Genomic DNA, 14,303 nt, shown 5'->3' on the forward strand with positions numbered 1-14,303 from the left:
ATATAGTGAGAGAGAGAGACATTCTGAACAGGATTAGGGCCACATGGGCAAAAAAGCTATATTTTGGAAAGAGGGGCGTTGAGGTGCCCTTGGGGGGGCGTTTGTTTGAAACCAAGTTTCACAATAAGAATGTTGACACTTTAAACTACTTACAAAAAACAGTGGTGTGCAACATTAAACCTGCAGTGGACGAGACGGTGTCTCATTTGATCATAATCATAACTCTTCTTCTCTTCTGCACTTCTGACAGCTTCGTTTGGCGCAGCCCCGTGCTGCATTCACGGAGACGGGACGTCGCAGGGTTCTCAAGCCTGACGCATCGGCTTTTTAGACAAACGCATTTAAAGTAGTTTGCACGCTCACATGCCACACTTTGTGTTTCCCACGCTGAGAAGACAACGCCCATCAAGTTGTAGGCTACATTATGGACGAGACGCAGACACACGGAGTGAGGTTTCTTGCTGCCAGCACGCATCGGTCGCCCATGTTTTAAACAGTCTCGACCAACATAAATTCGTTACTAGGCAACATAGTCTCGCGAACACACGGAGGTAAGTTGGAAGAAATCTAACATTTTTATTATGCACTCCAGCTCTCTTTTTCCTTGCCACTGTCACACGAAATGCTTGCTCTGGGGGTGGGGGGGGGTACATTATTTTAGTTTATAAGTTTATATTAGGTAGCATTGGTTTAACATAGGTTGTGGGTAATGTGGTTGTCTATTTAATGTGTTTGTCCACCCCCCTTTTTGTCAGAATGGCCTGTTCAGCCACTATGTACGTTTCCCCCATGTCAGTCTTGTTAGGCCTGTTTTGGTTAGACCTGTTTGGTTAGACCTGAGTTAAGTTCTGTTTAGGTGACACTTCTTTTATGTGCCCAGGATTTTCTGTTTTCTGAAAATTAGTTGTTTTTTTTGTTTTGTAAATAAAAACCTACACTTTTCTAAAAATCTACCTAACAACTCCTTGTGCCTGCCAGCTTGGTCCCTCACACAAGTCTAAATATGTGCAAAGTCTGAAAAAACATTACTTAATGTCGTGTAATGTGGTTTAGCTTGTTATTTGACTGAGCTCTTTATTTGACTGAGCTCCCCTCCAGACAAAAATTGAGTCATTTGCTGAAAATCGTTGAAGAGTTTTGAACTGCCTTTCTAAACCTGTATTGTGACTCTTTAAACCAGTCTCTGTCTCCATTTCTGAACGTCTCTTCTTTTTGGCTGTAAACCAGGGCTTGTCGTCACTGAACCTCACGTGTTGGTGTGCAGCACTCCCAGCCTTTGTGTACTCGCCCAAGCTGTTAGTCCAGAAAATATCCCAATATTTTTTCTAGCTTCCAAACACGCCTGAAGGTCCACTTCTTAGATGTCCTTACAACAGGTTTAGAAACTTTAGTTTCTGCCTGTATGAGGAAATCAGGTGGACCACGGTATTGTCTGAGTTTCCCAGTGCAGCGCAGGGGACTGCGTGATAAGCATTGCTGACTGGTGTGTAACAGTAATGACGGTGCATCTTTATGTTCTTACAGAAAATATGGCACGACATAACCACCCTATAGTTGGGGATCTCAGGAAAACCGCCCCGATGCCAGAGGATACGCTAAAGGTCCAGGGCTACGACTTTAACCAGGGAGTGGACTACCGGGCCCTGCTGAAGGCTTACCTAACCACAGGCCTGCAGGCCACTACAGTTGGATTGGCTATTCAAAAGGTCAACGCAATGGTGAGACAGGTGGTGCAAAGGGTCAACTTCGGTGAATGCCCATGTTCCTTTTGTCAAATTTATTGTTTAGCTTTGGTGCTACAAGAAGCATTGGATCTAAAGACACCCATTGTCTGGGGGAATACTTAATTGTGATTGGCTGCAGGGAGTCCACTTTAAAGGGATCAACGACATCTACTAATGGAGTTCCGGTGAAAACTAATGATTCTAAATGAAAGCACCAGTGTGCCACTTTTTTAGAGTTATTGTGGCGACGAGGATGGGATGGTGGGCTCTGAAAGACCCTTAGAATTAAAGAAGAGACCGACAACACCACTCTGGGGATTTCACCCAGAGAATAGAATTGGACTTATAATTGACTAGGCTATACCAAAAAATACCACTATACCTATACCAGTAGAAAAACATAGAGGTTTGATTGTACAAGAAGCAGGGGGACGTGGTTGTGTTTAAAGACATTTACTTTATTATACATTCAATAAAATTAACCATTTGCATAGAAACAACAAAATAACACAGATTCACACAGGGTTAAGGAGAGAGTGCTGAGGCCTAGAGAGACACCAAACACCAAATATTTATTTAGTAAAAGTTGATGTGAGCTTTTACTTTGAAAAGTAAGAGAGATATAGTATTTTATTCCAAGTTTCTACTTTGATAAAGTAGAAACTCAGGCATGGCAGAAGGATATTATTAGTTTGCCTATAATCTGCATTTATTTTATAGACGAACATATATTTTAAGTGTTTTTATTCATCAGTATGACAGTCTGCATTTATCTTATATACATGTTTAGTAAAAAAAAATCAATCAAGTTTATTTGTATAGCCCTTTACAATAGCCGAAAGGTACCCAAAGTGCTTTACAACAAAGCCCTAAAACAATACATAACACATACAAAACATGCAGATACAATCAAAAGTGCTGTAGTGGTGCAGCGCTGCAGGACATTAAAAGCCTTCCAGAAATGCATATTAAGGAGCATACAGAAGGAGGACACCTAAGAGACAGTATTTCCCTAGTCAGAATTAAATGCTAATTTAAAAAAGTGGGTCTTAAGCTTCGTTTTAAAAAGGCTGAAGTCAGTAGTGGTGCGGATATCAGGGGGTAGTTTGTTCCACAGTCTGGGAGCAGCGACGGCAAAACAACGATCGCCCCACTGTTTAAGTCTTGACATAGGGACCTCTAACAGAAGCTGACCCGAGGAGCGCAAGGCTCTGCCAAAATTGCGGAAAGTTTAAAATCTCAGACAATTAAGAGGGGGCCAAGCCATAAATGGCGTTAAAAACAAACAGCAGGAGTTTAAAATCAAGCCAGTGGAGTGACGACAGCACAGGGGTAATGTGTTCACGTCTGGAGGTGCTTGTTAAAAATCGGGCAGCAGCATTCTGCACAAGTTGGAGACGAGAAATTGATGACTGACTGAGGCCAACGTAAAGGGCATTGCAGTAGTCCAGTCTTGAACTGATGAAAGCATGGATTGCCTTCTAAAGATCCTGCCGACTGAGAAAGGACTTGACTTTGGCCAAAAGACGGAGCTGAAAAAAGCTTGAGCTGACAACAGAGCTAATCTGTTTGTCAAATTTGAGCCCATTATCAAATGTTACCCCGAGATTTTTGACATGAGATTTAAAAAGGGGGGCCAGAGTGCCAGAGTTTTTGGTGAGAACATTTGACATAGATGGAGAACCAAACAAAATGCATTCAGTTTTGCCGTCGTTTAAGTGCAAAAAGTTCTGTGACAGCCACTGCTTTATATCTGTGATGCGGTCCAGTAGCTTAGTAAGTGCAGTGTTTTTGTTTGGTTTCATGGGCAAATATATCTGCAAGTCGTCGGCATAAAAGTGAAAAGACAGGTTGTGCTTTTTTATAATTCATCCCAGAGGTAGCATATACATTGAAAACAGAATGGGGCCGAGAATAGATCCCTGTGGCACCCCACAGGGCAGCGACGCCTTTGAGGAGCAATGGTCACCAATCGCAACAAAAAAACTCCTGTTTGCCAGGTATGACCTAAACCACTGGAGAGCGGTGCCACGGATGCAGACGTGCTCTAGGCGAGATACAAGGACTGCATGGTTGACTGTATCAAAGGCTGCTGTTAGGTTGAGCAGAACCAGCACAGCAGGATTCCCAGTGTCCACAGACAAGGCAATATCATTGTGCACCTTTAACAGTGCTGACTAGTTGCTATGTCAGGATCTAAAACCAGACTAAAATTTTATCAAGAATAGAATTGATCTCCAAAAATGTCTGTAATTGAATAAAAACAACTTTTTCTAAAACCTTAGAAAGAAAAGGCATGTGAGAGACAGGTCTAAAATTGGAGAGCACAGAGGGGTCAAGATGCGGGGTTTTTTATGAGGGGCCTAACCATAGCGGAACAGGCAGCTGGAACAGACCCTGAGTTAAGACAAGTGTTTATAAAAACAAGCAGACTTGACCCAACGGAGCTCAGAACCTCCTTCAAAAACTTGGCTCGAATAATATCTAAGGGACAGTTCGTGGGTTTCATGCCACTGACCACCTTTAGTAAAAGAAAACAAAGAAATGGTCTCAAACCGCTCGAATACAGCAGTCTGTGCCGGAGGAGCACATACATCATTAAAAGACATATTCATATTCTGCTTGACAGATGCCACTTTACCAGTGAAAAAAGACACAAACTCCTCGCAAGTTGCAATAGAGGCATCGGACAGGACAGTAGGGCATGTATTAATGACAGAGTCAATAGTATTAAATAGCAGTCTTGGATTATGAGAGCTGTTAGCTATAATGGAAGACAGATATTTGGACTTGGCTTCCTTTAGAGCTCTCTGGTAAGCAGCCAGACTGACCCTTAACCGGCCCAGGGATACATGCAGTTTGACACTGTTAGACACTGTGTGGAGGAGGGGTGGAGGTGGTGCATGATCACTGACCTAAGCACTATAGCTTTAAAAGAAACATAAAATGTGAATCTGTTATTTCCAACTTTGAGAGTAGTCCTCTAATGCCGTGTCCTCGGAACTCCACAGGATGGCGCAAACACACAAGCTGCAAGAAGTACGTTACACTCTACACTGCTCCTCCAAACAGACTTTGTTCCACAGCGATCATCTCTTATCCCGTTGGCTCCTCTAGGCTGGGGCAGACAGTTACGTTACACATGGTGGCTCATTCTTACGGTGTCCTATGCGAACGCACTGCAACTAAAAAACTAAACAAATTAAGAAAACAGCTTTTTTCTTAATTTGACAACGCATGCGCAGCATTTAGCAAATACGTTGCAAGTACACCAACACAACCAAATACAGAAACGGCCTGCAAACACAGAAACGATGCAAAAATGCAAACCAACCCCGAAAAGAAATACAACAGAAAAACGCTGCATCGAGTTTACACAACGGACGTTCTCCAGGCCTCTAGGCAGCGTGCTAAGTGGAACAGCGAGATTGTTGACCACAGGGAGAGAGAGAGGCAACATTAAAAAGGTACAGATTATTTTTTACGTTTGACCCTAGTCTTTTACAGCATTATAAAAGAGACACAAGTTTATATAGCTACCGTGTCAGAGTTTAATTTCTACAAGCGCTTGCTAGCTAACACTACTTTAAAGCCCATGTATTTTACTGAAAACAAAACACTTAAAAATATAAAAACTAAAATTAGGAAAACAAAATTTCCACTCTTTGACATAACATTGCCTTTCTTTGTGTAAACTGGATGCAGCGTTTTTCTGTTGCCTTTGTTTTCAGGGTGTGTGTTCTTTTTTAAATTCTTCTTGCAGGCTGTTTCTGTATTTGGTTGCGATGTGTGCATTTGCAGCTTGTTTGATAAATGCTGCACATGTGTTAAAGTAATGAAGATGTTTTCTTAATTTGCGTATGTTTTTCCCATTTGCATTTCTTAAGTTGCAGGTTTTTTTTCCTCTGTCAGCCACCGTACTTTCCTTTACCATCAAATTCTATTTACTGATGGCCAACGACTGTGTTATGACTGTGATTCTGATCATTCTGGATCAAAGCTGGCTGAGCTGAAGGGTTCTATGAGTTGGGCAGAATATAAATATCTCCTGTTGCTACACGTTCAAATCTAAGGTCTTTCCTATTAACTGGAGCAGTGTACAACATTTGCATTCCATAAGAACCTAATGAGATTCAATTTAAATTCAATTTTATTTATATAGCGCTATATCACAACAACAGTTATCTCATTGCGGCAAGGAAAAACATCCTTTAAGAGGCAGAAACCTCAAGCAGAACCATGGCTCAGTGTGGACGGTCACCTGCCTTGACTGGTTGGGGTGAGAGAGAAAGAGGGAGACAGACAGACAGACAGACAGACAGAAAGACATGGAGAATTGTAGCAGAGGGTGTCGAGCAGGAACATGGAGGCAGCAGGTGACTCCAACCACAGATCCAGACTCCACATATCCAGAGCCAGAAACACCTGCAGGAAGCGATAGGAGGAGAGAGGAGAGGGGCAAGAGAGCACAAGACTCCGGGAAAGGGAAGAAGTCGAGTTAGTAGCATGCATTAATGGAATGAGGTTGCAGACAGATGAAGAGAAGGAGATGGGATTGAGTGTTTCAGGTATAAATCAAACCCTCAGGTGTACCCTGGGAAACAGAGTTATTATTTGAAAAAAAACTTTTTGATCATAAAAGTCATTTAAAAAATGTTATTTGGCAAGTCACAATGGTATTAGCAGCATCGAATGGTCCTTTTTCGGACGGGCATTAACCCTTACTTATTTACTGATGGCAGTGCATATACAAGCAGATGGATTAATGATTGCCTTTTCTAATTTTATCAGCCTTTTTAATGCCCTGCACAGATCAAGAGGCGTCAGCAACCGCTGGAGGGAGGTGTTGATGAAGACCCATCAACCTGTCCCTGCCTGAAGAGCTGCACCATCTTCCTCAGTTACACCTCCAACCTCATCAGCAGCGGACTCAGGGAAACTATCCGCTACCTCGCAGAACACAAAATGGTACAACCCTCCTCAATTTAGAAGCATTAGCACCAGGTTTTCATCGTTTTTCTAGATATTAAAATAAATCTCTTTGAAATAGCCTATATATATGCACAGTATTTTCGCTACTTTACACACTACATGATTAATTCATTAGTTGAGAAGATGAATCAATTATGAAACTAATAGTTAGCTGCCGCCACTGATACATATATTGTATTCTGTCTCTGTAGGTGGATGTCTTAGTGACCACAGCTGGAGGTATAGAGGAGGATCTGATGAAGTGTTTCAGCCCGGCTTACATTGGAGACTTTACTATGTGTGGCAAGGATCTGTATGAAAAGGGCCATAACAGGTCAGAGAACATGTCAGATTAACAGAATAGGACAACTTCAAAATGTGGCTGTTAATAGAATAGAGAACAATTTCAAGAAAGACGTGAACTAGCTAAATCCCTTTTACAGCCTCAGAACTGAAAAACCACATATAAAAAGGCTTTTAAAAAAAGGCTTTGAAAGTAGCATCTCCTCTGGAGTAGTAGGAAACTTGCAATACCTAACGAGTATGATGGGCATTGACCTCACGCTTGTGAGAGGTAGATTACTTGCAGTGAGCTTGGAGCCATGTCATTGGTTCTTTCCAAGTGGACTGCACATTGGATGTGGATTACAGCAGCTACAGATGACCGATCTTTTTCACTTTCTTTTTAGAGCCCATATATTTTTTATGTAAAGACCATTTCAAACAATTTTTAAAAAAGTTTACATTGGAAAAAGTTACCAACCCTGCTTTTGATTATAAAGTTGATGGACACAAAAATTATCATACTGACTTTTTTGATAATTGATAATGGTCAAATCCAGTTTCTCAATTGCAGGTATTTGCTTTGATAGTTAACTGAAAGTTGTTGTTTTTTGGACTTGTAGCATAATTTAGAGGAACATTCAATTCCGTGGCTGTCATTTTGGCTGCAGGGCTGGAAACACTCTGATCCCACAAGGAAACTATGTTAAGTTTCACAAATGGATGCCTCCAATCTTGAAGCAGATGCTGCTGGAGCAGAAAACTCAGGTGTGTGGATTGAACATTTTAAAAATTTTCCTAAAACGTTCTAAAATGCAGGGAGAATTGCTGCAAGTTAGGGTTGGGCAATATTGTTTAAATGGTTTAAAAACTTCTAGCGTAATATATTTTTCTATATTGTTATTTTTATATTGTTGAAAAACCAGCAGCTGACATGAGTTAAGGCGTTATTTAAGTTCCTTTCCTTTTACTTTAATTAAACATATTGTTGACAATGGCATACATACAATTCCATGTTGTTTTACACTAATTTGTGTCTTAAATGTAAGAGAAATTATCTAAATGTGAGGAAAGTGAGCTAAATAAATCAGCTTTAAAATTGTATCTGAATTTTTCCAATTGGCACCCCATACATATATCAGTAAACAGTGGCTTATTAATACTTAACATTCACAAACGCACATTATCCGGTTCTTTATATATGAAGGATTTATGCACCTAACATATATCTAAATACTACTAAATATGCTACCTACCTTATAAATACCTAAAAATATGCACTAATAAATCAGAGCAAGATAACTGAATGAAAGAAAGGAACGACAGGAAGTAACAGAATCCACATATTAATGGCAAACAATGAATGAAGCAACCGATATGCAGAATGAGACAAATCTGCAGCAGCTTGTCTACGGGACATTAACGTCTGAAGGCCCTGTTGCTATAGCTTCCCTACACAAACTAGAGCATCACATCTGGTTCACAGGTAAACAAAAGTTCTCGCCTACTAAAAAAGGGTGGAGGGATGGGTGGATGAAGACAGTAGGAACCTAGTTTCATCAGCTGGTTGTCTCCTGGAGCGCTGCAGGGCAGTGTCTGTCTCTCTCTCTGTCTCTCTGTCTCTCTGCGGTATGAGTGTTGGCGCTTGTTCTTTAATCAGCTCCAACTTTAGGCTAGCTAGTGGTTAGCAGATTGTCCTGGTTGAATCATGAACAGTGTTGGGCAAGTTACTTTTAAAAAGTAGTACAGTTACTAGTTAGTGCTTCAAAAAAGCAACCGAATTAGATACTCAGTTACAAATTATTAAAGTAACTAGTTACTTCAGAAAGTAACTAATGCGTTACTTTCAAGTAAATTGTGAAATGCTCAAATGTGACCCCCCCCTTTAATGGAAAATAAAATACATGTGCATGTTCAATTATTTATGATAAATCTGAATATTATAATGAAATGGACACTTAATACAAAACATTATTAACAGAAACTGGACACACATCTAAACTCTTTTAATGTTGCTGTGGGACAACGTGAGACTAGCCTCCAATCAGATGCCATGTACATAGATATAATGTCTAGTGGATCCATACTAATAACTCTGTGTGTGTGTGTGTGTGTGTGTGTGTGTGTGTGTGTGTGTGTGTGTGTGTGTGTGTGTGTGTGTGTGTGTGTGTGTGTGTGTGTGTGTGTGTGTGTGTGTGTGTGTGTGTGTGTGTGTGTGTGTGTGTGTGTGTGTGTGTGTGTGTGTGTGTGTGTGTGTGTGTGTGTGTGTGTGTGTGTAAGGAAGAAGCATAGACCGTTAATAATATACGGTCTATGGGAAGAATTGAGAAAGTGACAGCGATTAGCTTCGGAGCAAGTAGCCACTCCAGAGTCATAGTGCCTGTTCTCTGACCACGGTGGGAAATCTTAAGCAGGAAAAGTTACCCCGCCCACTAACCAAGGAAGAAGAAAGCCTTTGCCTCTCGGCTCAGAGATCTAGTTGGTCTGATGAAAAAAACTGCTTCAGTTATAATAACGTGCCGCATTTGTTAGCAGTAACGGCGTTATTAAGGGTGTTTGTGAGAGAGAGCTGTTCTGTTAGTTCTCCAAATGTCTGATCTAAGAAGGACACAAACACCTCCATGTTAATTGAAATATAAACATCAGTGTGTTTGTTCAAGATTAAGGCCTCCAGTTTTGTCCCATGGAATGTAAAATAATCCAGCAGATTTCAGGTTCCTAATATAATTGAAACTTTATCAAATCACTCTTGCATTAAACTCTACAAGGCAGAGTTCTAAATTCCAACCATTATTGAACATTATAAAGTAGGAATATTTTTAATTGTTGTTCTATCAATTATCAAAGTTAAGATTCTCACTCTAGCCCTGACATTAAGCTTACTGATTTTTTTAATTTGTTATGGGACTTCTGTTAGGGCGTTTGCTGGACTCCATCTAAGATGATCCATCGGCTGGGCAAGGAGATCAACAACCCTGAATCTGTCTACTTCTGGGCCTACAAGGTACTGTGTGCTAGTTATCAGGGAACAACTGTTGAGTGATTATGTGGTTACTGAGCAGTGAGCTGATGTCTGTTTCAGAATCACATCCCGGTGTTCTGCCCTGCCCTAACAGACGGCGCTATAGGAGACGAGCTCTTTGTCTTCTCAGCTGAAAACCCGGGCTTGAGACTTGACATAGTTGAAGGTAAAAGAGTCTTCATCTCTGCTTACTGAATTTGTCTCTGTGGTTTACCTTGGTCTTATACAACGCATTTAATTCCAGATATTTCAAAGTTGAACAGCCTCGCAATTGCTGCCAACAGCACAGGTATGATCATCTTGGGAGGAGGTGTAGCCAAACACCAAGTATGCAATGCCAATTTCTGGGTAAGTAGACTTTGACGTCCTGAGCCAAAAATATGTTTTGTACTGTGGATACTTTTTTCAAAGAAGTGTGAGAAAGGCTGTTTCTAGAAAAGTCTTTCAGAGCAGGACACTTTGGTATTAATTATTTTGGCAGCTCATCCAAATCTACCTTCTTCATTTTGTATGATACCTTACAAAAAGAGATGCACAGTTTTTCAGGCGTTATTACTTCATAGAAACGTCCAGCAACACGAGAGATCAGTGCTCATGGTCCACACAGACAGGAACTTTCAAATTAACTTAAAAACTAAAGAGCAGAAAGAAACTTAGAAAATGAAGAGCCACTTCACTATACCGCTTGCAACGGGAGTCTTTGCCCAGGCTTTTATGTGCCAGGTGGTAAACATGATCAGTTCCAAGTGTGCCTAGCTAGAGAGACCAGCTCAGCCAGCTACGCCCTCAGCTGCACCAACACTGCCAGAGAGAGAACAGAAACACCACCATGACACCATGACATGATCGTTGACTTTTTGGTTGTACACAAGTTCTGTCCTGTCTGACCCATCCATAGAGAGATTCTTGAATGCTCAAAAATTAAAATATTTCAAAAGGCTATGGAGGAAACGTAGTTGAAAGTGCACTGTAAACCAATTGGTCTACCTTCCACAGTCCCACCACATTGATGTGAAATTGATATCTTGTATTTGCATTGGTGCATTAGTAGCAGGCTTAATGACACAATGCTTTGTCTCCTTACAGAGGAATGGAGCGGACTATGCAGTGTACGTGAACACGGCTCAGGAGTTTGATGGTTCTGACTCAGGGGGCAGTCCTGAGGAGGCCATCTCCTGGGGCAAGATCAGTGTAGATGCTAAACCTGTGAAGGTATTTGATATTAAGTATTACATACTATAGTCAAAGTTATGTTCCAATTATTAATGGTCAACCCGTTCTCACTCCAAACTTGCAAAATACAGACGTTTGGACAGTGGCTGTCAGCGTCTAAAGGGAAGAAAAGGCGCCCTTTGGCATGTTTGTAGAACGTACCGGGGATAGCAGCAGTTACACGGTGTTTAGCGAGTAGTATGTAACACAGACATTCTGTTTTGGTGGCCAATGGGTCAAACACAAGACTTTCACCCAGGAGGACTACTGACTACCATTGGTAGGGTACCTTTTCATTATCTATATTGTGACTATTATTGCCACTGTGGATCACATGCCCAACCGGCACCGTGGGAAAACGCCTACCAAGAGCCTGGTCTGTCCGCGTTTTTCCTCTCCACTGTCGCACTAGTTGCTTACTCTTGGGGGAATTACTAGAATTGTTGGTGCTTTGGAAATTATAGCGTGTGGTCTAGACCTACTTTATCTGCAAAGTCTCTCAAGATAACTCTTGTTATCTCGAGAGACTGGGGTTTGTGTCCCTTGTGGTACCTTTCCTAAAGTTGCTTTCTTCTTTAACTGTCCCGTTATTCCCGTGTGTCACAGAAACTTTAGGTTACTTGCGTAACCCCGGTTCTCAGAGTAGCATGAGTGAGATGTCTCACTATGGGATACGCCTCCCTGCGTATTCCTCAGAAGCATTTATCTCATTACGCCAATCCTGATTGGCTGGTGATCCAGTGTCCGCGTCACGTGGGTCCATCCCCCTTTAAATAGCTTACGCTACGACGCAGACACCATTCAAAATAAGCACCTCTTCTCGCTTCGCCCCAGCAAGAAGGGTTGTCTGGTGAGACATCTCACTCATGCTACTCTGAGAACTGGGGTTACGCAAGTAACCTAAAGTTCTCATTCATAGCATTCGTTTTGATGTCTCACTATGGGATATGGAGACTCCCGTATTGCCAGACAAGCTTATCTCAGGAACCACCGGCACTCAGGTAGCAATGCTCCGCTCCAGCGATGGCCCAGTGCCCAGTACTGCACGTGCCACGCTCGGCGCAGAGACGTCCAGTCTATAAAACCGGACAAAAGTGAGAGGTGAAGACCAGCATGCTGCTGCACAAATGTCCTAGATTGAAATGCCTCTAAATAAGGCCCAGTAGGCAGCAAGGCCGCGAGTTGAGTGAGCACGCAGGCCCTATGGGGCCAGCAAACCCTGACACGTGTAAGCCAAAGCAATCGATTCCACAACCCAATGAGACAGCCGTTGCTTAGTCACAGGCTTGCCCCTGTGGGGGCTAGCCCAGGACACAAATAGCTGGTCACTCCGTCGAAAACCTGCAGTCCTGTCCATGTAAAAGTGCAGAGCACGTACTGGACACAGCGCGTGCAACCGCCGTTCCTCTGAGGAAGAGAAAGGCGGGGAACAAAGCGCCAAAAGGTCAATGGGAGAGCATGAGCCAACCACCTTGGGCACAAAGGCAGGATTAGGTTACAATAACACCCTGACACGCCCCGGGGCAAACTGAGTGCATGATGGATGCAAAGAAAGCGCATGAATCTCGCCAACCCGTTTTGCAGACGCCAAGGCCAGCAGCAGCGCTGTCTTCAAAGACGGATGCTTCAGGTCGACCTCCCCCAGTGGTTCAAAGGGGGGGGCTAGCAAGCCCATCCAACACCACTGCCAGGTCCCATGGGGGAGCCAACGGCTTGGAAACAGGGAGCAGCCGTCGTGCACCTTTCATAAAACGGCAAACCAAAGGATGTTGGCCAGCTGTTTTACCATCAAACCCCACATGACAAGCTGCAATGGCAGCCAGGTACACTTTTATGGTGGAGAAGGCCTTACGTTTGTCAATCAAGTCCTGCAAGAATGAAAAAATTGCGCCAACAGGGCACTGAAAGGAGACATGTCCCTCCCTGAGACACCACTCTTCAAACACCCTCCACTTACAGTCATACAGTGATCTGGTGGAGGAAGCCCTGGCACTCTGAATAGTGTTAATCACGCTCTGTGGGAGCCCGACTGTGCTTAAATTGCGCCGTTCACGGGCCAAGCCCATAGCGCCAGACGCTCTGGGTGCGGGTGAAAGATTGTCCCCCCCCCCGCCTGGGACAGCATGTCCCTGCGTAGTGGGAGTTGCCACGGCTTTCCGCAAAGGAGCAGATAAATCTCCGCCAGCTAGTGCATCGCTGGCCAGTGTGGCGCTATTAGAATCATCCTGCACTGATGCTGTCTCACCCTGGATAGAGTTGGGGGGCGACCACACCTGCCCAACAATGGCTGGGTGCAGATACCAGTTGCCGTACAGCGGCGCGCCCCTGGACAGCAAATCTGCACTGTGGTTCAGAGCCCCGGGGACATGCGTCGCTCTCAGAGACAGGAGGTGCCTGCTGCTCCACAGTAGCAGTCTGCGTGCCAGCGTGTGTAACTGACGGGAACGCAAGCCCCCCTGACAGTTTATATATGCTACCGTTGTCGTGTTGTCCGTTCTCGCCAGAACATGTTGTCCGTTGAGAAGCGGCAGAAAATGCCTCAGGGCGAGAAACTCTGCCAGGAGCTCGAGGTAATTTATTTGACAGCGCCGGATACTCTCGCTCCAAACGCCCCTCACAAAACGGCCCTCCTGTGTTCCCCCCCCAGCTCAAAAGGCTCACGTCCGTGGTGACCACCTTCCGAGCCAGGACGGAGCCCAAAGCCACCCTCTGCGCCAAGAAAGATGGATTCCTCCAGCGGCGCAGCGCCATTCCGCACTCCACAGTAAACGTCACTCTCCGTGCGCCATGACGCACAGGATCCAGCCTAAGGGAGGCAACCCAACGCTGGAAATCCCTCATAAACAGGCGGCCCAGTGGGACCACCAGAATAGCCGCCACCATCAGTCCCAGTAACCTCAGACATATCCTGAAAGCAACGGACCCGCGTAGTCGAAAATGCGCGAGACATATGCCCGATAACCCTCACCCTCTCCGCCGACAGGCGGGCCGTGAAGGACACCGAGTCCAGAGACAGCCCCAGAAATATTATATTTTGCACTGGGGAAAGCACACTCTTCTCTGTGTTTATTATAAAACCCAGATTGGTCAGA

At 43.6% G+C, this 14,303-nt stretch overlaps 1 protein-coding gene across 1 annotated transcript in view; it reads left to right on the forward strand.

Annotated features, from left to right (window-relative positions):
* The first annotated feature begins 287 nt into the window (after nucleotides 1-287).
* The window catches only part of LOC117938538 (deoxyhypusine synthase-like), a 16,321-nt gene continuing 2,305 nt past the window's right edge, over nucleotides 288-14,303 (forward strand). Inside the window, exons 1-9 of the mRNA XM_034863201.1 lie at nucleotides 288-551; nucleotides 1,522-1,718; nucleotides 6,537-6,692; nucleotides 6,908-7,029; nucleotides 7,649-7,745; nucleotides 9,895-9,981; nucleotides 10,060-10,165; nucleotides 10,244-10,347; nucleotides 11,086-11,211. Of these exons, the coding sequence (XP_034719092.1) occupies nucleotides 1,530-1,718; nucleotides 6,537-6,692; nucleotides 6,908-7,029; nucleotides 7,649-7,745; nucleotides 9,895-9,981; nucleotides 10,060-10,165; nucleotides 10,244-10,347; nucleotides 11,086-11,211 (987 nt within the window). The 5' untranslated portion in view covers nucleotides 288-551; nucleotides 1,522-1,529. The remainder of the gene's footprint in view (nucleotides 552-1,521; nucleotides 1,719-6,536; nucleotides 6,693-6,907; nucleotides 7,030-7,648; nucleotides 7,746-9,894; nucleotides 9,982-10,059; nucleotides 10,166-10,243; nucleotides 10,348-11,085; nucleotides 11,212-14,303) is intronic.

This window comes from Etheostoma cragini, chromosome 23 (assembly GCF_013103735.1).
Source record: "Etheostoma cragini isolate CJK2018 chromosome 23, CSU_Ecrag_1.0, whole genome shotgun sequence".
Classification (NCBI taxonomy): Eukaryota; Metazoa; Chordata; class Actinopteri; order Perciformes; family Percidae; genus Etheostoma; species Etheostoma cragini.